Here is a 25113-nt window from a genome sequence, read left to right as displayed (position 1 = left end):
GGGGGGGGGGGTGAACTTGAGATGACCCATAAAATAAGCTGTTATAAATGGAAAACGAAAGCAGCACAAACGTTCATTTTAACTGCACAAAACAGCACGAACGTTACACTAAATAATGAGACTATTTTTGTTTCATTCCGAGCTGGGGGGGGGGCTGATTATGTAATAGATCAAAATTTAAATCATTACTTTCCCAAAAGCAAAAGCAGTACAAACGTTCATTTTAACTACACAAAACAGCACAAACGTAGCACTGAAAAATGAGACTATTTGACTAGAGTTTCGATTGGGGTGGGGGGGGCTATACAACATGAGTCTCCTGTTGCCCGAGGAAAGCGGGGATTTCTGAGGCCGTCTCGCTGCCGCTAAAATCTCAAGTTGGACTTGTTGAGCCAAGGAGAAGCTTGTGGATTAGTGGCTATTGTCAGGTGTGCATCCCTCCCATGAAGGTGTGATGTTTGAGACGCGCCATCACGGGGTGGCGAGTGACATGAAACGTCTGTGCGTCTTATTGTTAAGACTCGCAGACGTGGCTTCAAACTGCCACAACAGGTCATGCGAGATGGAACGCACTTTCTTCCTGGCGATGACCAACTGCACACACGGCAAGGTAAGAAGGGAACGGCTGCTTTTTAACAAATAATACATCTCGCTTGAGGTTGCCGAACACAAAGCAAAATGATACTTGCTCTGGATTTCCTGATTAAAAAAACAGTCCAGGATTTGTCGAGGACTCGTCAGTAATGCGTCACAAACATTGTAGAAGAAAATACCCGTAGAGCACAGAGCAAGGCTATCAAAGCACAAAGAAAAGAAGTCAAGGAGCTGCAAGATGAAAATGCAGACTTGAGCGCTGCTCTTCAGGAGGTTAATTGCCCTCTGGAAGATATCAAGGCTTCATCACTGATCTGTATTATATATCTGGATAGACCATTGGTCAATGATATGTGAAGCCACGCGGCCGCCATATTGCCACTCCCAAGAAACACTTGTTGGACAATGACTGATGTGAGAACTTGTGAGTTGTTAAGTGTGTTGCTAGTTTGTTAGCCACTCACACTAAATGCAAGGTTAGTCTTCACACTAACCTCACACAACAGGTGTGCTTGATCTTAGTCATAAGGACTCTATGATCATTTTTAAACATTCATACCATACCTGAGTCATAAGGGCTTTACATGGGGGGCCGTGGGGGCTATGGAAACAAACAACCACCACTAGACTACTAAATCATTTGCGCTTGCTTGCAAATATAAAAAAATATGTTTTGTTTTTTTTGTTTACCCGAATTTCAAATGAACCCCCATAAGGAGACAATGTTGATATATTATTACATATTATATTACATATTATTCCTGTGGTTTTTGTTCAAATATATTTCTATATCAGAAAAGAGCTTATTTCTATTTCATAACACAAACAAAAAAAATCATCAAAATGTGAAATGATTTTAAAACTTGTCTCTTTTATGATTCATATTTTGTACAGACGAGAGCATAGTGAATTGTATGAAAGTAAGAAAATAAAGTAAAGGATCATGACCATGGATTTTAGTGGAAAAAAGGGATGGGATATGCAGTTCAAATGAAAATCTCTTTCTAGAGGAGTAAAACTATCATTGCTATAGGGGAGTGCTGAGCCAGGGTGCACAGTAGAATTTTGAGGGGAAAAAGTACATTTAATATAGCCAAAAGATAGAGAATAACGTATCATCACATTTGCGGATGACACTACAGTCATCGGCCTGATCACTGGTGGTGTTGAAACATCATACAGAAGAATGCGTCTGTGTAGGCTCTCAGTCGTACAGGAGTTGTCCATCGAGGGAAAGGCTTCTTGAGACGTCATCTGTACTTCTGTGAAGAAGGTGTCGGTCATTTCGCTCCTCATCCGAAGAGCTTCGTCAGCGAACTAACAAGTGCTGGTAGCCTAGGCCTTAAATACAGTAAGAGTGGGCGGAATTGGTGTGCCAACACCCTCCTCCTATTGGTTCCTTACACTAAGACTGGGAGGAGTTGTGGTCTAATCCTCTCCTGCCATTAGCACCTTCGATCAAAGGGAAGTGTAGATCCCTGTAGTTGGGTATGAACGACTCTGATACTGGCTTGTTAGCATCTATTGTTCTGGCTCGGCCCTGGCTCCACCTCATTTGCAAGACTAAGAGCTGTGGGTTTTGGTCTCAGTAACCTGCTGAACACAGGGTCCAAATTAAACCTCAAACCACCATTCCGATTCAATGATGGGTTCTGTTGTTTGACAAAAATGGCTTCCTTTACTCCTCTTTCAAACCATCTGTTTTCTTTGGCCAAATCTTTACCTCGCTGTCCTCAAAAGAGTGATTGGTTGCTTTAAGGTGTAGATGTACTGCTGATTGAGGACCACTAGAATTGTCCCTGCGATGTTGATAAAGCCTTTTTTGGAGCATTTGCTTAGTTTCCCCAATGTAGTGCTCTTTGCATTCCTCATCTTTACAGTGGATGGAATAGACCACATTGCTCTGTTTCTGGTTTGGAGCCTTGTCTTTAGGATGCACTCATTTTTGTCTCAGGGTATTTACTGGTTTGAAATAAGTTGGAATTTTGTGTTGCCATAAGATCCTCTGGAGTTTTTCGGAGACCCCCGCTACATAAGGGACTACCACTCCTCTCCTTTTTGCTTCTGTGGGCTTTTGGGTTTCTTTCCCTACTCTCTTCTTTTGACATTTGTTAAAAGCCCACCGCGGGTACCCACAGGTTGAGAGCGCTCTCTGGACATTTTGTGTCTTCTTTTTCCTTCCCTCAGCACTAGTTGGTATTTGTTCCGCTCTATGTTGGAGGGTCCTAATAACCCCTAGTTGATGTTAATAAACATGGGAATAATCATTCTCATTGTGAAAGGCCACGACAGACAACTTTGTGAGATTTTGAACAGTTCATCAAAAGCTGCAATAAATGTATGTGCCTTGCATGGAACCGGCTTTTGGTCAATAATAATGTAGAACCTCTGGATGTCACCTTCGCTCACTGATGCAGAGGAGAAATGCTTGTCTTGTGTCAACAGTCTTGGAAGGGGGTCACACTGGCTCCTTCCTGTGGGTGAAAAAGGGCAACAACAACAATTAAAACCCCTTTGCCTGGTTTCCATTTCTCAGGTGTTTAGCACACCTTATTACATCAAATCAACACAATTAGCCGATTCAAGAACATCTGCAACCTAAAATGAATGCTTTTAGACAGAAATCATATTTGATATGTCAAAATTGACCTTTGCATGCCTTAAGATGTCTGAGAAGATGGTTGGTTGCTTGACAAACTGATCTTTGCTGTTTTTTCCTGGCCTCTAGAAGTCGGAGGGAGCAGATGCAGGAGTAGAAGGATGGAGGATGTATCACTGCCCCAGCCTAAAAGAAAAATCATTTTTAAACAGCTAGGAAATAAATATTTGAAGTTATTTGCGTAATACAGAACTGTTTCTACTGACCACAGCTGTCATCAGGTTGAGGTTCAGTTCCTGACAGCAACTCATCGATGTTCTGCTTTTGCGGGAGAGTCTTGCAGTCTGCAAGGACTTTTGCTTTGAAGACAGTTGACCACTTAGCCAGGAACCTCAGATACTTCATCAGCAAACATCCTGGTCAATCTATCCACAAGAAATGAATCTTTCATACTGTGAAGGCCTGCAGGTTTACAAATGGTTGACGTAATGGGTAATCCAATACTGAACTCGTCCAAATACTCAAGATTTCCTTACCAATCCAGGAACATCAAGGAAGCGAGGGGACACATCGAGGACAGACGATGATACATCTTCTTTGACCACGGATTCATCGGTTGAATGTCTTATTGGAGATAGCGCCTTCCTGCACTCCTCACCAAACAGCTGTTGGCCAGTTAACAGATGTTCTCCTCTGGTTTTTGGGCCATCTTTGGGCCAGCTCTGCTTCTTCCTACTCCCTTTCGGATTCAATTTGTGCTGTGTGCATGTTCAAAATAACTTCCACCAACCAAATATAATTCTAATTTATATATCATTTTATTTATTAAGCATTTATAACATTATTTTCATATTTTTATAGGTTTTAATTCTGTAAAAAATGACATGAGTTTTTTTGTAGTTATTAGTACCAAGATTTTCTCTTGACATTGTGCCTTTATGCACTATTTTTCCAGGTTTTTGCTGTTTTGGGCCAATAAAAACGAGACCCCCCTGCACTAAACGGTATAACGCACTGATATCATCAAATATGATATCGTATCTCACATGTTCATCCTGGCGTTCTCGTTGCTAAGAAGACGGCTGAAAACGATACCTCGGTGTTTGGTGCTTGGCGGAGGTCTGCAGTGAGCTGGGCTGATGACGTCAGCGAGTGGCGCAGGAAGATGGGAGCCTGCGCTGTTAGCACAAACATCCTGCTCCGTCGAATCGGCTAGAAAAACACACACACACACTCGAAACAAAACAAAACATGACACTCGGACTAGTCGACGCTTTCGCGACCACAATCCGGCGTGTCACGTTTACATCTTAAAAAACAACAAGAATTCTTTATTGCTTCGTGGGAATGCCGCTCGGGGGAAACCTCAATCCACGCCGACCACTGGGGGCTTCGTAAAATGGTAATTCCTTGTTTTTATTTGTCTCCCGCGAGCTGAATTCACCTGCGAGGGATATTTCAAGCATGTTTGAAAAAGAAGGCAATGACAATACTGTACATTCCATACGTGCTTCGCTTTTGACTTGGAGTGCTTTGACTTGCAGTGTGCAAACATCAGCAGCCATTAAAACAAACATTGCGATTGGTTTGTGTGTGTGTTTTTTTGCAGGAGCATCACAACCTGCAGGGCATCGAGACACAGCGGGACGTGAAAGCATGGCGCTCAAGGTAAAAAAAAAAACACAACAGGAGGGTGTGGCTCAACCTCAGCGTCAGCAACTTCATATCTGATGATCACGCTTACTACTTAACACCTTTCTTAGTAGTACATTCGTTAGTACACTACCACCCGTGTATTGGATACACAAAAATATTGTGTCTGTATGACTTATTTCATGTTAGTGGATTGCACCAGACGTGGGGTCATGTTTCCATAGCGCTATGCTAAGAAGTTCTATACAGTGTAGCTGTTGATTGGTTCCAGACCCGACTGGGTTAAATCAATTTATAGTTGGAGCACAGAAAACCTGTTAGGACTTTCCAAAGAAGGATTTTACCATCAGAGCCATGTAGACATGAAATAACACCACTTTACGCTCCTGTTATTCATTGTTTACACCACTCCAGATGGCCCCTAGCTAGCGAGCCAGCCAGTTAGCCTCAAATGTATTTCTTCTAAACTTAAGACAAAAACTTAACACTTCTGCACGAGATGGGAGGAGAACTTGTAATTCACTCCATCATGTGGGACATACCATGGCTGACGACATGACTTCAGGCAGTGTTAAGGTAATGTCGTGTAAGCTAATGTCTCAATGTTTTGTGTCATGACTGCCGCCTAGTGGCCAGACTACTACATATCACTTGTATGGACTACTAATAGACCATAGTCTACCACCAAAAAGCCATCATTTATTCATTCATTCATGAAAAAAAACGCCATAGAGTGAGGGAGTGATAACCGAACCGCAATATTGCTTACGTTCAAGAAATCACCGCTTTGAGAAATTGGTGGAAAAGCCTATTACTAGCAACTTCACTCTTTGCTTTACCCCATTTTTGCTGTTTTATTTTTACATTTTCTAAATATTGCAACTTCCTTCTTGAATAATTTTTGTAAATTTTCTCCTTGGAATATCATCACTTCATTCCCGTAATATTTGGACTTTATTGCCACAATATAACTTTCCCCCCCCCCCCGCCCCCCCCAACCTAACTTTCCAAAAATTACAACTTTGTTTTATTTCTCATTTCAACTTTTTTTTTAATTACCCATTTTTCTTTAATATTTCAACTCTGCGCAAGTAAAATGAGAGTATTTTTCCTAATAATATCAGTTTAAAGTTTATTCTTGGAAAATTGCAACTTTTTTCTTATGATATTTTGGCTTTATTCTCACACAAATTACAGCTGTTTTCTTTCATTTCTGCTGGATGCTTTTTTGGCAACTATTTCTACTCCTCTTGTAAATCTTGTCATAACTGACTTTATGCCAACAATATTTTGACTTTATTCTCGTAACACTACCTTTTTCCGCAACCTTATTTTTGTTGTTTTTCCACATTACTACTTAAAAAAATAACATCTTCCTTGAACATTTCAATTTGCTACTAAAATGTGTTAAAATTACAGTTAATTATTCTCCAACTTTTTTCTCTTATTTTGATCTCTTGCTCCTGTTATTTTTGTTTGTTTTCTTGTTAAAGTGGGTGGGCTCTCCCTTAGAGATAGGGTGAGGATCACCGTCATCCGGGAGAAACTCTGAGTAGAGCTGCTGCTGCTCCGCATTGAGAGGGGCCAGATTAGGTGGTTTGGGGATGTGGTTAGGATGGGACGCGCACCTGGAGAGGTGTTCAGGGCACGTCAAACCGGTAGTAGGCCTCGGGGAAGATCCAGGACACATTGGAGAAAGCATGTCTGGGAACACCTCAGGATCTGCCGGGAGGAGGGGGACAAAGCAGCCGAGGTGATCCAATTTCGGTTAAACGGAAGAAGATGGATGGATGTTTCTGGAGTTTCTGTTCACCGTCGACTCAGTTTACTCGCTCAGTGTAGGAACTAAAAGCCAATACATTTTTCCTTCTCCCTCAGGGGACAGCCCCACTCCGGGACTTTAGCATTGTATATTTTTAAACCTGGCCTTAGTCCGTCAGCTTTGGGCATGTGGGCAACGTCCACCGCTGTGTCGTCTTGTGGACCACATTCCTACACACGTCCACTTTTGTCTTCCCAGAAGGCCCCGCAGGGCCACCAGGTGGCCATCGTGGCAGCCATCTTCATCCTGATGACACTCTTCATCCTCTACAACTCCAACACCAGCAACGAGACACCCTACACGCCCTTCCACGTGGCCAAAAACCACACCCCCAAGATCACAGACCTGAAGAAGTGGGCCACCAAAGACAGTTACGTGCCCGTTTACGGGAACAAGGTAAGCGGTTTCATACGGGATTGATCATGGCATGACTTTTCACGGTTATGTGTCTCGCCTCTTTCTCTTTGGCAGAGCATGACCTTGCGATGCCACCATTGCGCCCTGGTCACCAGCTCCAGTCACATCCTGGGCAGCAAGGCCGGGGAGGAGATCGACGCTACGGAGTGTGTCATCCGCATGAACGACGCCCCGACGACGGGTTACGAGGCCGACGCGGGCAAGCGGACAACCTTGAGGGTCGTCGCCCACTCCAGTGTGTACAGGGTGGTGCGGCAGCCTAACGAGTTCCTGAGCGGGGCAGACAGCAAACCCATCATCATCTTCTGGGGACCCCCAGATAAGATGACCAAAGACTCCAAAGCAGCCGTGTACAGATCCATCCAGACAATCAACGCCGCCTACAGCCAGGTGTCTTGTTTCACCGTGGCCCCCGGCAAAATGAACAGATTTGACAGTCTTTTTCAAAGGGAGACAGGAAGAGACAGGTGAGGCTTTTAGGAAACAGCCTAAGTATGGACATCTTCATCAAAATGTCACCTCTTCTTTCTGTGCAGACAAAAATCACATTCATGGTTGAGCACAGGCTGGTTCACCATGGTCATCGCCATTGAACGATGCGACAATATCAAAGTGTACGGGATGGTTCCGCCCAGCCACTGCCAGTGAGTAGACACTTAGGTCCAACCAGAAAGCCGTTGTCTAAGAACTTTCATTTCAACTCAAGTGGTGCCTCGGTCTCCCCTATTTACAGTATTTGTTACGAATGTCCAAAACCCGAAAAGTACGAAAACCGAGGCAATTTTCCCCATCGGAATTCAAGTAAATCCATTTAATCCGCACCAGACACCTAAAAATATTAATAAAAATCAATTTTATAGAGAATAATTATAGTTTTACATGCAGAAAATGATACAACATAATTGAAAATGACAAATGGATGGAACTTCTTCGTGCAGCCTTCCCATACATCCTGGCGAGATGGAATTCAATAGTGTCTCATCTTTTTTTTTTAATCAAATTGCTGGTACTCGTAACATTCTTTGGGCCCCATGGCGGATTATTTAGCAGTCTGCAAAGTGAGGCAGCAATTTGTAGGGTGCTTTGTTTGGGTACTCAAGTTCACAAAAACAAAACTGTGCAGGGCAAACGGGCTACCGTTCATTCCGGACTATTGAGCGCACCTAAATATAAGCTGTAGGCTCCGGATTTAGTGAGAAAAATTGTGTACAAATATACGCCGCACTTGTCCATACTCCGCAAGTATCCATGTTGTAATAAGGGACATTTACCGGACACAGAAAGACAGACTATAAACCTGCCTACACTCCGTATTCCTAGCATCACTCGTTGTCTCCGATGAGATGTTATACGCTTCCAGGCCCCCCTCCCCATCAGAGTTCAACAGCTGCCACGCTCCAAGCAGAAGCTGTAGTAATTCTACACTTGATCAAATTTACTTAAGATTTGTCAGATCAAAACACGATCGCTGCAAAAGGCAAAATGTGACATTCGAGTCCACTTCACTACTTTGTGCATCTGCACTCTTAAGCATCATGGGGACTATAGTTCTTTTTTTAGCCATAAATCAGCCACATCATTGTTTAAACAGCAAGGTTCAAATCGTGTGGAAAAAGCAGCGGCTTATGGTCCAGAATTTATGGTAGTTCAATGCCGTGCAATATTCTTTATACATGAAAAATTTCAGACAAAAAAAACGGTGTTTTGACTGCATTGGCTCTTGCAGGCCTGTGTTTTGTTAAGTACTTTCGAGTGGCATGTTACCTTTGAGATAAAATTGTGTAGCCTCTAGGCAAAGGTGAGCATCATGCTGTTTAGCACAGAGCTGCAAATCACTGCATTGTTACTGGGTGCTTACAGGCAAACTAGCACTATTACAATTATTACATGAATGCATGCACTTACCTGCATGGGGCTATTTCACAATTTAACCTGTATATTATAAACCAGGGGTGCCCAAACTTACATATACAGGGAAAAAAATCAAAACGACGCCGGGGGCCACTATTTTTTTTATTTTCCAAGAAAAGAAAGGTGGGGGCAGGCTTTTACACATGTTGAAAGTCAAAGCTTTGTCTATTTTATTTTTACAATGTGCAGTGCCGTTATAAATGGACTTGCATACATTTACAGGATGATCAAAAGTAAGAAACGTCCCCCCCATTATTTAAAATCTGAATCTTGATTTGGATGGATACAATTTTGTAAAGTTGTTGTAGGTAAAAGGTTAAAAAGTTATGGACAAAACCCTACAATATGTCATTTCTAAGCAAGCAAAACTTTGTCTCATGAAATGAATTTTTAGGATCGCAGGAAGAACAATCAACATATTTTTTGTGATAGTTGCACGTTGCCGCCACTCGCTGCCCAGTGTTGTCGGACAAAGCTTAACAGACGGGTAAGCGCAGCACCCATTTGACAAACGTGCTCATTGTGCTTCTTCTAGTAATAGGGCAGGACTCAAAAGGCTGCCGTATCACTACTACAAACCGAGGGGCTCCGACGAGTGTGTGACGTACATGCAGAACGAGAACAACCAAAGAGGGAGCCACCATCGCTTCATCACTGAGAAGCAGGTGTTTGCACGCTGGGCGCATCAGTACAACATCACCTTTGCTTATCCCACTTGGTGACGGCACAGACGTCTTCCCTCGCTGGGTGTCCTTGTGACGACGTCAACTTTCAGGGATCACTACGAGGAGCCAATCCTTTGGTACAAAATGACAACAAAGACGGCAAAAGAGAATGTTTTTCATGACATAAGAGTGCAGTATTGCTTCAGAGAGGTGATTCCTCCTCCTCCCCCCTTTATGATATTCGCATCATTATGCATTGCACTTATGTTTCCATGTTAAGGTGGGTCAGCGGGTCAAGCGCGTGCTGGAGTGTCATGTCATGGACGGCTTGAAAAGAGGAACTGCTCTCTTTTTTTAATGTTTTGAAAAGTGGGCGCAGCTGAAGAAGATGAAAGCATTTAGGAAGCAGGGAGTTTGCTTTGTGGAGATGAAGCCATGGAAAGCAGCGGTGGGTTGTTGCGTAATCATGACTACCATGTGATATTTTGCTTACTACACCCGTGTATTTATTTTTTCAAGTTGGTCTGGACTGTTTTTTTGTATAAAAAAAAAACAACACAAAAGCTTTATACAAATACTATAAGTTAATTTCATTGCACTGGTGTGTGTGTGTGTGTGTGTGTGTGTGTGTGTTATACACAAGGGTGAGATAAAACTTATGGATTCTGAAGATTTTCATCAATAAAATTCTGCAAAGACAAGAAAGTGTCAATGTTGAAAAAGGTTTTGAACAAGAATGCAACTACACTAAAGTACATATTTACCTTACTCTTTCAATATTTAGCTATTAGAAAAGGCCGCCGCAATCTTCACTCTCAGCGTTGCCATGGAGATTAAAATGGCTTCCTGTATATAAAAAACAGAAGTGGTTAGTCTGAGTTTAACTTGACAAGGAGCAGGTAGATACCTGTCAAATACTGCACTCTTACTTCTGTGCGAATGGTGCGGCTTCCCTGAGCGGGACACGTGTTGAGGTAGTGGTCAAAAAGGACGCTGGGACACGTCAGGTCCAGGTTTTGGTCAGCATCCAAACTGGCCTCCAGTCCTTGCAGACCTCCAAAAACCACCAAGAGATGCCTGGAATGTTCACAGAGTAAGTGGTGTGAGGGCCACAGGAGGCCTGCATCTGGTTGCGTGTGGTCCTGAGCAAGGCACCAGGGTCCCGATGGGTCCACAGTGTGTGTGGGTGTGGAAAAGCGCGCCACCTACTTGAACGGCGACAGCGTGGTTTCGTCCGTGTGGCTGCCTCTTTCAGACGTCCCGATGGTGAGATCGTAGCCTTCCTTGTAAGGACTTTCTGTGAACACTGCACCTGTCCAAGCAGCAAACTATCACACCCCAAATCAAGTCCTGTGTCAAGCAGTAAAAGACGGTTTGGGACACCTACTGAGGCAGGACGCCAGGCGGACCGTGTAACCCCAGTAGAGACCTCCAACTGTCCTGGGCACGTGCGGAGCCACCACCACCCCTTTGTAGTTTTTGCTCTCTGAGGACGGGCAGGATGATAGAGACGTGTGTGACCTACTGCAGTGCAGCATCTTAAAAAGGTGACAACTTAAAGCATGAAAGCGACAGTCACCTTGCTTCTGAGTGCTGCTGAGATGCACGGTGACTCGCAGGCCCGCCTGCAGATGTTTATCAATCTCCACCTCCTTTAGGGCAGCAGGGAAATCAGTCCGCATTAGATTTTTTGTAAATACAATGTCAAACCTCCTTTGCAGTTTGTTTATTTCACTACCTTCCTCATCCCACAGTTGACAAAAGAGCCTTTTCCTGGTCTGGATGGCCTGTCGAGGACGATGCCTTCTCGATATACCGATTCCTCGTCGATCCTCATGTGGTGAGGACTGTCCAACGGGTTCAGCAGTCCTGGTGGAAACAATACGTGGAAAACATTCATGGAAAACCCCTGGTAGGATCATGTAAATCCAATCTAGAACCCCTCCCTATATTTCAGAATACAGTCATCCCTCGTATATGGCGGTTAATTGGTTCCAAACCCGACCGTGATAAGTGAACTCACACAAAGTAGGATTCAACAATAACGGAATATTTTTGTAGTTAGAACATAGAAAACCTGTTATTAGAGCCCTGTAGACATGAAACAACAGCCTACAGTCACTTTTACACTACTATTATTCTTTGTTTACATCTCATTGCGCAGGCTATGGGATCGCTGTAGGGACATAGCAGACGGCCGCTGCTAGCATGCCCTCTACAATTGACTTATTCTAAACTTAAGAAAGTGGGTTTGAAACTGGGTGGGGAAGAAGGACAAAGTACGAAGCCAAAAACATTCCACTTCCACACAGAATGGGAGGAGAACTTATTTTTCCCCACTATGTCATGTCGGACTCTTCATTCACGGCCTACTTAATGCAGGCAAAGTCTCATCAATGTAGCATTACTGCCGCCAAGCAGTGACCAGAATACTGCACAGGATTTGTCTTTCAATATTTTTCTGAATAATAATACGCCATATAGTCAACCACTGAACAGCGATCATTTAAAACTTTTTAACACATATTTACACCTTTTTATGAACCCGAAGGCCTGATCTCAAAGACGTATTGATACATCTTTTACTTTTCTTTGTCCGAGAGACAAAAAGAGGTGGTGATGCATCTGCACAATAATAGAAATCACCGTCACTGCAGTTTTAAGACATAAAAACAGCCGCAATGTGGCAAAAGTGCATTTGATAAGAGCTCGGCACGGATCTTTTGCGTGCATTAACCCACACCACAGCAAGGAGGAAGTGGCAGCGCATGGAGGATGGTGTAGCGTGCAGAAGGTTACGCATCGTACGAACATTTGAACACATGCACACACACAGTTTAGTTCCAATGTGAAAATTGTAAATAGTTGCATCATATTTGTAAATATATTGTGATGTAAAAAAAAAAACAAAAACAAAAAAAAAAACAACCTTTTTGTGGTGTTTATGTTGGTATAGTTGTTTTGATAGTTGAGCTGTCACAAAGTGAAAGTTATGCTTGAAACGAATCTTTTTACAAAAAGCCGTTTCTCTCTTTTTTTAGTCAGGAACTGATATTTTCCTGAGAGTTACCTATGTTCTACTGCTGATTACTAAAGAACGGAAAAAGGTAGAAACAAACTTTTTTTTCTGATGAAAGACGAAAGAACCATTTAATTGCGATAAACGAGGGATGACTGTATGATGAACTCATTTTTTAAACCATGTCATCACACTTGCTGCATGTCACGCTGGTCCAATAAAAGAACATAAAAAGGGACATTAAATCGACAAACAGGAATAAAAAAAAAACGTTGTTATACCTGCATACTGCAAGTCTTGATGCTTTGGGAAGAACATCTTGCGCAGGTACCTAGTGCAGGGATAACGTTAGCCACAATGAGTTCAAATAAGCCATTTGATGAAGCTCTGCACAGTCTCATACTCACTGCGGACACTCAAGGTATTGCAGTATTCTGGCAAGCTGAACACAAGCACGTCCTTTACGGCCCACACCGGTAAACTCCCCTTCCACACTCCTGTGGCACGCAAAAATATTTGAATCTACAGTCATGCTTTATTCAAATGTGGGCATTTGTCCTGGAAGCAACTCACTTGGCATCTTCTCCTTGCTCGTCGAACACGACGATCTCATCCACACAGAAAACAACGCAGGCTCGGGCGATCTGTCCCGCCAGGTAGGTCCGAAGCTCGGCCGACTGAGCGTTGTCCAAGACAGAACCGGGCAGAGCCACGGTCACGGTATAAGGACGACCTAGGAAAGAAAAACAGGACATCAAGCTGCACTTCCGGAATCGCTGAATTTGTTTGTGGTGTTTTCTACCTTTATTGACCTGCGTCTGTTCAACTTTCTCTCCCTCTGCAGCCTCTTGTTTTTTCTTATTTTCCAACTGCTTGATGAGCTTGGCGTCTTTCCTTTGCTTCTTGGCTTCCTTTACTGTTATGAACATGATTGACGAGGAGGTGAAAAATACGGCGGCCGACAGAGGCGAACACACAGCAATGCTCCCAACACAGAAGCAATCCAAAACCAAAAACAAAAGTGCAACACTGCATCCTCACATACAAAAGAAAAATGCTACAAAATGCCAAAAACACGCGCTTGAGAGAAACGCTGCAAGTTCACGGAACAAAACTGAAGTTAGCCAGGCTACCAAAGGCACCAGACCTAAGTGATATCCATCATTAAAGACTTTAGATGTAATATGTTACAGCAATATTGAGGAATCCATTTTTATGAAGACATAAAAAAATCTGTACACATTCATTCTTCTGGGCATCTCACTCATGTTTGATATTCCTCAGGTCTGGCGCCCCCCAGTGGTTTGGCCAACTTGTAGCGAACTGGTTACCAACTGGCAGCCTGGCTTCCGTTTTGTTCAGCGAACTTTCAGTGTTTGGCAAGCATGTGGTATTTAGTTTGTGTGTGCGTTTGGCATTTGTAGCATTTTTTTCTTTAGCATTTGATTTTGATCACACTGTGTTTATGTTATTGCCGCACTGTCACATGATTTCCACCCGGCAATCGTAACTTCCTATTTTCAAACAAAGGTTTACAATTGTACTGACTCTACTGTTTATTGGAAAATTAACCATTACCCACATCTGAACTTAGTTGCAGTGAATATGACGTAACAGGAAAAAGTCATTTACTGGAATGTGAAACGTGTTAAACACGTGTGAAAACTAGCATAACATTGAACGCTCAGCGTGTAGCATCAAGCTAACAATTTGCGATACTCACTTTGCGCTTTCTTTGTCTTCCAGTCCAACCTCTCTCCGGGCTGAAGACAAATGGAAAAACAACCAACCTGACGTTAAAAGAAAGAACGGCGGGTTATGTTGATGTAAAATATCAGTGGAACACTACCTGAGTATACATGGTTTTGGGTCTCTTGGCGGCGGCGACTGAAGCAGACATGTTTATCACAGAAGGGACGCGCCCTTTAAATTGTTCCGGGTTGAATTCCGAATTTCAAAATAAAGGCCCTATATACGACGGCTGTGTCTCACCGTTATGAGGTTTAAATTTAAAATGAAGTCAAGAAATGACTACAGTTCATAGTAGTGAAACAAATTTTAATTAATCATAATTAAACAGGCAAATCATTGCACATAAGGACTTAAAACATCTGAGTGCTGGAGAAACTACAGATTGTTGATTTAAAAAAAAAAAAAAAAGAGGCCTGGACGGCAAGGATGCATTATATAAATATGGCTCAACATGAATGTAGCTCATATGGAGGCGATCACTGTCAGTGAAAATCTGGATGGACAGGGAATACAACATGTGAGGACATGCTTTTGGGCTTTTTCGGGACGGGCTGCCTTTCTTATTCTCCACGACTCCACCTTCTCAGGATGTCCTCAGCTGCCTCCAGGGTGGCGTCCTCCTTTTTTGGGGGTGGGCAACAAAAAGGAGTTCCGTCATGGATCATAACTGAAATGAGGGAATGCAGTCGGATGTACGTACCTTGATGAAGCAGAAGCGGATGTACTTGTCAAACTCTTTGCTGTGCTCCGGACTGTAGAAGGCCGACACAGGTATTGTTGCTAAACCCTGCCAGGGAAAAAGAAATACTCAAAATCAATCTTGAGGTCGTGCACCGAGCAAATAAGCACTCAATAATTTCACCAAACCTGACCTTTATGCATTCCCGCATAGTATCAGCATTTGGGACCAAATATGAGGCGGAAGAAAAAGGGGGAAAATATAGTATAGTAGTCTATCTGTGCTGCATGGGAGAAAATTAGCAAACACAACTATGATGTGTTCAAGAACTGTGGGATGCGTCGCCGAATCACAATGAAACAAAATAACATAAACATGCAAACAACTGGGGGATTTCTAAATGTACATTATTTTTTTTAAATAAAATAATGGCCCATATTTCCAAAATTGATATTTACTAGCCAATTTACTAGGGCTATCAAAGTTAATGCATTAACGTGACTAATGTGCACACTTCTTCTTTGAAGAAACGCAGCGGCGTTGCAGTTAATGTCGAGCCACAAGTGGGTACAAACATTGAGCAGAAATGGACAAAGAAAAGGGTACCGATATTTTGAATGGTAAGTTTGGCTTCAAAGGCCTGGCAAACGGCTCTCTCAACAAGACCAAAGATATTTTTATCTACTGTCCCTGTGAGTGGGGTTGTCACCGGAGTATGCCAAGTCTCATATGCCACTTGCTGGACTCAGACGGAGAAATGAAAGCATCTAGAATCTAGAATGTGTTGCGAGTCTTTTTTTACTGTCATTTTGCGATGCGACAACATTGATCAGCTTTATTATTATTCTTATTCATTCGCGTTTGTGCTTGAACTGCTGTGTTTGTCAATGAGGACAGAATCAAAGTTGCATTTTGTGTCACACTTCCACGCCAAGTGTGATAAAGTGTGTGTACAGTGCCCGTGCGCTACTGACTGTTGTTGAGCACTCTATGTTTACTAAGTTGTCAATCTTTATAACACCCTGTTTTAATGTCACCTTCATTTGTAATGTTTATCACAATTCCATTTTGTGAGATGATTTGCTTATTTGAGCGATGGACGGTTTCCCTTACCGATGTCCACTTGTTGTACATCGTGTTTGTTTTTTTTAAACATTGCGGCCCATTTTGTGTTGAGCTGTTTTAAAAAAAGACAAAATGTTTAATAAACACAAATTTGCATACAGCAAACATTATCCAGTCTCATGTTGAGATTAATTACAGGTTAACTATGTACAAAATGTGATTAATCACAATCTTATGAGTTAACTATGTACAAAAATGCGACTAATCATGATTAAATATTTTAATCGATTGACAGGCCTAGCATTGACATAAAATTGAGTGTAGTTATTTAAGTTTTGTTTTAAGTTTATTGCTTAAAATGATCGCACCTGAAAGTTTTCCGTTGGATGGGTGGGGACTCCTACTCTAAATGACATTTAAGCCATACTCAACCATGTTTGCCTGTACCATTAATAAGGGTGTGTTGATGGCCACAGTTTGACCCTGGAACAGATCACTTCTGCTTCCGTTCTATGGAGGTCCACTGCATGCTTGTGTTGATATCGTCAATATTTACCTTCTCTTTAATTAGCCACTTGACAAATCTGAAGTCATAGGATTCATCCTTGGTGCTCTGGTCATTGAGGTCCGCCTCTGTCAAAAAAACAAATAAACAAAAACAAAAAGCCAGCTGAGGTTACAAGTCTGAATTATTAAAAGGAAATACGGCACCATAGTGCAGGGACGTCCAAAGGGCGACCTGGGGGCCATTTGTGGTGTGTGGCTGTTTTGTGATTGGCCGGCGGCACATTCTAAAAATATAATTTAACAAAAAACACACACACAAAAAAAACAGCAAAAATTGAAAACTAACAGTAAACAGTAATTTTCAAAATTGTAATTTAATTCTCTGAGAATAATGTGGTAATATTATGGGAATAAAGTCATAATTATTAGAAGAACATTTACAAGAAGAAAGTTGACATAGTTGGAAAAAGCCCAGCAAAAACGGGAAAAAACTGTTATTTTACAAGAATTAAATCAAACTCTGAAGAGAAAAAAGTCCAGTTCTAATGAGAGAAAAAGTCCCAATTTGACGAGAGTAAACTTGTAATATTATGAGGAAAAAATAATGACATTTTAGTCACAGAGTCGAAATATTAAATTATATATGTATAAAGTGTAATATTATGAGAAACAAACAAAACAAAATAAAGTTCTAATTTTTGGAAAATTAGTTTGGGGGGAAAAAAGCTACAATATTATGGGAATAAAGTCCAAATATTATTGGAATAATGTCACACTGTTCCGAGAGGAAAGTTTACCAAGAAGACAGTTAAAACATTTGGAAAATGAAAAAACAAAACAAAAAAAGGAGCAAAGACGGAGGTTCCTAATAATAAAAACAGGCTTTTTCAGCTTTATGACAAAGCTGAGATGCAGTGTTTTCGTGAAATACATACTGTATGATCTGTACAGCATACATCCTGTACACGTGTTGCTTTACAACATACTGTATCATCCTTTCATTTTTCACTACGTGTCCCTCGCTGGAAGAGTGCGTGATGAGCAGGACTCACTGACGGAAGAGATGTCCGTTATCATGAAGTAGCCTCCCTCGGGCATGATGGGCTTCAAACCCACGCTCTCCAGGCACTTGGCCAGCTTCTCCCTCTTGTGCTGCAGCATGGCCGGCAGCTGCTGGAAGTAGCTCTCCGGAGAGCCAAACATCTCAAACTCTCGCTCAAAGCCGTGAGCGACCGCCTCCTGCAGGGCAGCACAATGTGTCATCTCCATCCTACATCATCATCATCATCATCGTGGTTGTCAGCACCTGAGCGGCTGTGGCACAGTGGTACACAGAGTTCTGATGGATGGTCTTCATGTGTTTGATGACGGGTCCAGCGCCAATAGCCCAGCCCACCTGAAAGAGGCCAACACCGCCAATCAGCGCAAGCAGAAGCAACAAGAACCACGCTCGTCCATCCGTCACCTTCCATCCCGTGGCGCTGAAGGTCTTCCCTGCACTTCCGATCGTGATGGTGCGCTCCCACATGCCGGGCAGGCTGGCTGTCAGCAAACGGAGCACAATCGATTCATTGTTAGCGATCAGAGGCAGAGGTGTTTTGTCTGTCTGCCAACTGGACTGGAGTAAAGATTCCACCATGCCAGGTTTATCTGACTTCCTGTTACATTTACTTAGGGTCACGTACAAAGTCCTTACATAATAGGTGAAGGATAACCTACGTACTGTACTACGCATTCCTAGCTTACGTGTCGTCAAGTACACTGCAGTCATCATCTACCCCATATGCACCTGGAATTCAACACTAAAATATATTTGAAGAAATAAGAAAATAAAGAGTACTTTAAAAAATACTTAAATTGTGTTTTTCATTTATTTACATATTTTGTGTCCGTTTACGGACTCCGTTTTGTTCCATCTTATGATGTGCATCCAATTTTAATAAATAATCCAATCTCTAGTTATTTTAAGCTTATTTTCATTGGATTTTAATGTCCTTTTGTTTTGTTTATCTCCAGCAGGCATACAGCACGATGCAGGAGCTCATGTTTTCGCTTGCATTTGTTTTTCAAGCGCTATATAAGACTAGAAGTCCAAAAATTATTTAAAAAGTATTTCTAGTTATACAAAAGTATAAGTAAGTAGTACTATATAAGTAATATTATATTTAAGTGTGTATATATATATGTGTGTGTGTGTGTGTGTGTGTGTGTGTGTATATTACAGTATGTTATCATCACATAAATTAGCTATCATATATAAAATTCTAAAATATATAAAATATAAATTATAATATATATGACTCTAAATTGTCCATAGGTATGAATGTGAGTGTGAATGGTTGTTTGTCTATATGTGCCCTGCCATTGGCTGGCGACCAGTCCAGGGTGTACCCCGCCTGTCGCCCCAAGTCAGCTGGGATAGGCTCCAGCATGTCCCCGCGACCCTAATGAGGAGAAGCGGTGTAGAAAATAGATGGATGGATGGATACGCAGTAGTATATGCAGCACTGCTTACCAAAGCAAAGTACAACATACATTTTAGCATTTGATATTTGTTTGTCTTGTACGGCAACAACTTTTGGACGTTAACTTCATTGGACAAGAACACGCGTCAGCCAACAACCTCCAAATTAGAAAATCATTTGGTTTTTCATTTCACCTTACACCGGAGGCGTCTAAGAGATAGCGTGACGAAATGATGGTACCCTGGTTGACCTCTGGCAATGTCTGTCCCCTGCCCGTGTTACAGGCAACTTCCTGCTCAGAAGCCAATAAAGTTAAACGGCATGCAAGATCAATCAATCAATCAATCAATCAATCAATCAATCAATCAAAGTTTATTTATATAGCACTTTACAATAGCCAACGGGCTCCCAAAGTGCTTTACAATAAGCCGATACATAAAACACGAACACAAAGTAAACACAGAATAAAAACTCTATAAGAAAGTGCTTCAGTGCTGCAGAGTGCTAAAAGTCTTTAAAGTACATAAAATGGGAGTCAACAAGAACTAAATATGCATAAAATGAAAATAAATACAAGACCGCCCTAGTCGGTGTCGAACGCCTGTCTAAATAAATGAGTTTTCAATTTCGATAAAAAAAGGCCTACTTCAGTAGTGGTGCGAATATCAGTGGGCAGTTTGGTCCACAGTCTGGGAGCAGCGACGGAGAAACAGCGTTCGCCCCACTGTTTGTATTTTGCCCGTGGGACTTCCAACAGAAGCTGTCCCGAGGAACGCAGGGCCCTGCCGTGATTGCGGATAGTTAAAAGCTCCGACAGGTACGACGGAGCAAGGCCGTTAATGGCATTAAAAACTAATACTAAAATTTTAAAATCGATTCTAAAGCAAACTGGAAGCCAGTGGAGTGATGACAGCACCGGGGTGATGTGCTCACGTCTGGGCATGTTTGTTAAAAACCGGGCAGCAGCGTTCTGGACCAGCTGCAGACGTGAAATTGAGGTCTGGCTGAGGCCAACGTAAAGTGCGTTGCAGTAGTCCAGTCTTGTGCTGATGAAAGCATGGATCGCTTTCTCAAGATCCTGCTGACCTAAAAAAGGCTTCACTTTAGCCAGAAGACGGAGCTGAAAGAAGCTCGTCCTAATGACAGAGCTAATCTGTTTGTCGAATTTAAGTCCACTATCGAAAATGACCCCAAGATTTTTGACATCAGGTTTAAAAAAGGGGGCCAGAGAGCCGAAGTTCGCTGCAACAGTGTGCAATGTTGGTGACATGCCAAATAAAATACACTCTGTTTTGCTGTCATTTAAATGTAAAAAGTTCCGATCCAGCCACTGCTTTACATCGGTAATACAATCGAGCAGCCTAGTGGGAGCAGTATTGTCAGTGGGTCTAATAGGCAGATATATCTGCAGGTCATCAGCATAGAGATGAAAAGACAAATTGTGTCTTTCCAAAATTGAACCTGGGGGTAATAAATACAGAGAAAAAAGAACAGGGCCAAGGATGGATCCCAAGATGTGCTCAGATTCAAGAATTTAAACTGCAAAACACTATAAAAAGTAATACTTATGACAACTCTGTCCCCAACTTTCTTCTTGTAAATTTTCTTCTCGTACCGATGACTGTATTCTCGTAATATTCTCAACCAATTACAACTTTTTTCTCTTTATATTTTGAATTTATTCTTGTAAAATTACTGCTGATTTTTCCATTTTTGCTTTTTTTTTAAAAAATAGCTTTTTTGTTTACTTATATTTGTAGAATGTGCTGCGGGCCAATAAAAAAACATGTGTCTGGAAGGTATAAATTGGATTTGCATGGTTTCTTATGAGAAAATTGTATTCGGTTTTCGTACGTTTCGGCTTTCGAGTGACCTTTTGGAACAAATTAATGACAAAAAATGAGGTTCCACCGTATGAGTTCCACTTGGGCTTGGCAGCACACGACTATGGTGCGTACAAGGTAGATTTTGCAAGGTACGTAAAGAAATCAGGCATACATGTTTAGGATTGGTTTACACCTGCACTCCACTAAATATTAACAGGTATTGTTAAAGAAAAATTTGATTTTTAGGGAGCATCTCACCTATTTTGATGTGTTTGGCAGAGTCGTAGGTGAGCCACTCGTACACCTCGTCACTGAAGCACAGCACGTCGTGTTTGACGCACATGTCGGCAATCATTTGGAGCTCCTCCCTCTTGTACACCTGCAAAGTTCACATTGTCACGTCACAAAGACTCATCGCTCAGCAGTGAAGGCAGCAGCGTCATCCCACCTTCCCCAACGGGTTGTTGGGCGTGTTGATGACCATGGCTTTTGTGCGCGGGGTGAATTTACCGGCCAGCTCATCGGCCGACAGAACCCAGTCTCCGCTTGACAGGACGGCGCCGCTACCTTCCGCTCTCTGCCAGAAATAGGGGGTTTTGCGTCAGCTCTGCTCAGTGCAAAATAAAGCAAAAATGACACACTTACTGGCCTCAGAGGAACATAAACAGCCGTCCCTCCCGCCATCTTCACCATGGGCTGGTAGCAGTCAAAGAAAGGCTCCACGATGATCACCTTGAAGGACACATTTACCACCAAAACATCCAATGCCAAACCACGTGACACGATGATTGTCAGCTCTTAGAGCGTCATGCAGCCTCTGACCTCATCTCCTTTGTCAATTAGCGCCTGGAAAGCGCAGAAGAGAGCCTGGTAAGCGCCAACGGTGACCAGGATGTCCTCCATGGGGTTGATCTCGTGGGCAAAAATGCCACTGAAGAATTTGGCCAGGCTCCTAACAAGTGGAGGGTGACCCTGAGGAGAGAAGAAAGTGCTTTCCTTAAATCCCAATCCAAGAGGAACTCTTAGGATGTTTTAGAATAGACATGGACACGCCTTTTGACCCGCGGGCCACGTTGGGTTAAAAAATATGGCCGGGGTGCCGAGCTATAGGTCATATACAGACATGAAAAGGTACATTTTTCCTTATCTTTGTTAAACACTTAGCCGTAAAAATCAGCTGCTCTAAAATCTTGTAAAATGTTACATTGTAAGTACTGATGTTCGATATTCTCGTTTATCGCCATTAATAGACCTGACTATTATGAGTACATTTCTGCAATGTAGGAATCCTTAATTACAAATTGAATATTTTCATAGTTAGGGCTTAGATAACCTGCATACGACCTTCTAAATGCTGTTTTTAACATTATTAGAGCCCTCTAGACATGAAGTAACACGCCTATAGTCACCTTTACACTCCTATTACGCAATATAGTAGACAAAATAAACGAAATACGCCATTTAACACATACATTAGACTTGTGCTTGTGTTTGTTTGTAAATGTGTTCCGGTGCTTGGGGAGCCGGGAGAGGAGGGTGCACAGGAAGTGACGTCAGGGGTTAAGGGTTGAGTTGTAGCTTGGCATTGGTTACGGCCACTACAATAGCTCGTGTTGGCGATTATTGTGCCTGTTGTGAGCTCATTCAAACCTGCAATAAAAGCCTGTTGTTGTTGCCTAGTGACCAGTGTAGAATACTACGTATCATCACAACATCTTAGTTCATGTAGCCATTTTTTATGCTTGAAATGCTTAATTTAGGCCCCAAAAATATGCTTAAATGTGCGTTTTTTTTTTTTAACTAATAACCAGACATTTTCCACCACAAAATTTTAACACAACGAGAAAGTGAAGGCGAGAAATTCGAAGCGCAAAGTGGTGAGGGATTACTGTACCGTAAACCCATACAGTCCAGTCTCAAGCTTCAGAAACCACTGGAATTAATTTGACAGTTCAAGACTCATGATCATTTCAAAATATCATTGCAATTCCTACATATACACATAGATAACAAAATAGAAACGGGCTGTTTTCTGTGTTGTAACCGTCAAAATTTTGAAGGAGCCTAGTCTTTTGACAAAATAACCCAATATTCATAACCCAATATTCAAGTATTGTATCGTTTAATATGCATATTTTACGCAACATCCTATTAAACGATGATATTTACGATGTATGATGCTATTCACGTGAACATGTCCAAAATGGCGATCTTTAACAGCATGAAGCAGAACTTGATCAAATGAAAAGGCAGCTTTTTCCCCAACCTATTAACGACGTCATTTACGATTTATAATGTTATTTAGGTCAAAAATCGCTTGAAAAAACCCCCCAACATGTTCTTCCTTGTGGTGTGCTTACAAAGGCGCGTGTGTACTGATGCATGGCCGGACCTCCACTCAAAGCTTTACAGAAGGCATCTTGGATAAATTGGGGGGGCGCAAAGTCCGGGAAGCCTTGCCCGAGGTTGACCACTTTGTTTTCGGCTACAAGCTGGGTGAATTCAACCCTGTTTGAAGCAAAACAACAACTCATTTTATGATAGCAATATCTTAATAACAAGCAAAACAACAACTCATTTTATGATAGCAATATCTTAATAACAAGCAAAACAACAACTCATTTTATGATAACAATATCTTAATAACAAGCAAAACAACAACTCATTTTATGATAACAATATCTTAATAACAAATTATGGTCACAGTGAATCTGACAACCATTCATTTGAATCACAACGCTATTGGCTGCACTCGTGATTACATGTCATGTGATTAGATGTGGATTTAAACCTTAAACAAACCCGCAAAACAACAATTACGTGACTGAACAATGTATTAGTTTCTACTTTTCCCGGTCGCTTTCCTACCAAACGTTTTTATCGACTCCTTCAGTCCTGCTGGCACGAAGTCTTCGTGACATGATTGTCTGGAAGAGAAAGAGGCGGGGAGGAAGAAAAGCATTTCTATTTACCAAAGGTCAATCTGAATTATGCTGGACTTCACTCACCTTTGGGTGGTTTAAAAGTGCAACCCCGCGTCTTGCCGTCACAACTAATCCCATCAGTAGGAGAACATTGCTAAATAGAAGAGGGTGTCTTTAAAAGAGATGTGCCGTTTTTAGTTGCTAACTGAGGCCGCCTGGAGGGGTGTTTTTGTTGTTCCAGGCGAGAGGCGCCGAGTAACTTTGAAAAGCAATTCCGGTGTCGGCGGGGCGAGACGTGACGACAACGTGACGTAAATCCACCAACAAATAAAATTTAAAAAACGCCACTTTATAATAACAAATAAGTAACGTATATACTGTATATTTAACTCTTTAAAAAAATCATTTTTTCTTAGCTTATTTAAAAAATTGTTAGCAGGCGCTCAGCCTAGCATAGCCTACCTCAAAATAGCAGCTATGCTAGCATCACTTTCTACCGCTATTCCATCCACTGTAAAGATGAGGAATGCAAAGAGCACTACATTGGGGAAACTAAGAAAATGCTCCAAAAAAAGGCTTTATCAACATCGTAGGGACAATTCTAGTGGTCCTCAATCAGCAGTACATCTACACCTTAAAGCAACCAATCACTCTTTTGAGGACAGCGAGGTAAAGATTTGGCCAAAGAAAACAGATGGTTTGAAAGAGGAGTAAAGGAAGCTATTTTTGTCAAACAACAGAACCCATCATTGAATCGGAATGGTGGTTTGAGGTTTAATTTGGACCCTGTGTTCAGCAGGTTACTGAGACCAAAACCCACAGCTCTTAGTCTTGCTAATGAGGTGAAGCCAGGGCCGAGCCAGAACAATAGATGCTAACGAGCCAGTATCAGAGTCGGTCATACCCAATTCAGGGAGCGACACTTCCCTTTGATCGGAGGTGCTAAGGGAAGGAGAGGATTAGACCACAACTCCTCCCAATCTTAGTGTAAGGAACCAATAGGAGGAGGGTGTTGGCACACCAATTCCGCCCACTCTTACTGTATTTAAGGCCTAGGCTACCAGCACTTGTTAGTTCGCTGACAAAGCTCTTCGGATGAGGAGCGAAATGATCGACACCTTCTTCACAGAAGTACAGATGACGTCTCAAGAAGCCTTTCCCTCTTTCTACCGCTAACATAACTTGAAAACAAACACAATTATTGATGTGACAGTT

At 42.1% G+C, this 25113-nt stretch overlaps 2 protein-coding genes across 5 annotated transcripts; one reads left to right on the top strand and one right to left on the bottom strand.

The window, feature by feature from the left end:
- Nucleotides 1-116: 116 nt before the first annotated feature.
- On the top strand, nucleotides 117-10518 carry st6galnac6 (ST6 (alpha-N-acetyl-neuraminyl-2,3-beta-galactosyl-1,3)-N-acetylgalactosaminide alpha-2,6-sialyltransferase 6). Of its 4 annotated transcripts, none has more exons than XM_054758244.1 (6): nucleotides 117-610; nucleotides 4803-4861; nucleotides 6870-7064; nucleotides 7140-7552; nucleotides 7622-7729; nucleotides 9532-10518. In XM_054758244.1, the coding sequence occupies exons 1-6, from the start codon at nucleotides 556-558 to the stop codon at nucleotides 9716-9718; spliced, it is 1017 nt and encodes a 338-aa protein (XP_054614219.1). In that variant the 5' UTR covers nucleotides 117-555; the 3' UTR covers nucleotides 9719-10518. The 4 variants fall into 4 exon arrangements, with proteins under 4 accessions (XP_054614219.1, XP_054614217.1, XP_054614221.1 ...); XM_054758242.1 differs by having other exon boundaries at nucleotides 6867-7064; nucleotides 9532-10514; XM_054758246.1 differs by lacking the exon at nucleotides 117-610 and adding an exon at nucleotides 617-4595 and having other exon boundaries at nucleotides 9532-10514.
- On the bottom strand, nucleotides 9056-24187 carry LOC129170347 (kynurenine--oxoglutarate transaminase 1-like). The gene is made up of 25 exons (XM_054757779.1): nucleotides 23983-24187; nucleotides 23843-23901; nucleotides 23335-23482; nucleotides 21797-21946; nucleotides 21620-21706; nucleotides 21423-21551; nucleotides 21233-21353; nucleotides 18149-18225; nucleotides 17990-18079; nucleotides 17736-17922; nucleotides 16733-16809; nucleotides 15133-15219; nucleotides 14999-15052; nucleotides 14530-14634; nucleotides 14404-14443; nucleotides 13483-13596; nucleotides 13254-13413; nucleotides 13088-13177; nucleotides 12962-13011; nucleotides 11400-11530; nucleotides 11241-11313; nucleotides 11049-11147; nucleotides 10871-10973; nucleotides 10591-10738; nucleotides 9056-10507 (listed from the first exon to the last, which is right to left on the bottom strand). Exons 1-25 carry the CDS (start codon nucleotides 24034-24036, stop codon nucleotides 10442-10444), a joined length of 2499 nt encoding a protein of 832 aa, XP_054613754.1. The 5' UTR covers nucleotides 24037-24187; the 3' UTR covers nucleotides 9056-10441.
- Nucleotides 24188-25113: the final 926 nt, after the last annotated feature.

This window comes from Dunckerocampus dactyliophorus, chromosome 17 (assembly GCF_027744805.1).
Source record: "Dunckerocampus dactyliophorus isolate RoL2022-P2 chromosome 17, RoL_Ddac_1.1, whole genome shotgun sequence".
NCBI classification, from domain to species: domain Eukaryota; kingdom Metazoa; phylum Chordata; class Actinopteri; order Syngnathiformes; family Syngnathidae; genus Dunckerocampus; species Dunckerocampus dactyliophorus.
The sequence above is the reverse complement of the archived record's forward strand: the minus strand, read 5'-3'. Positions and strand labels throughout refer to the sequence as shown.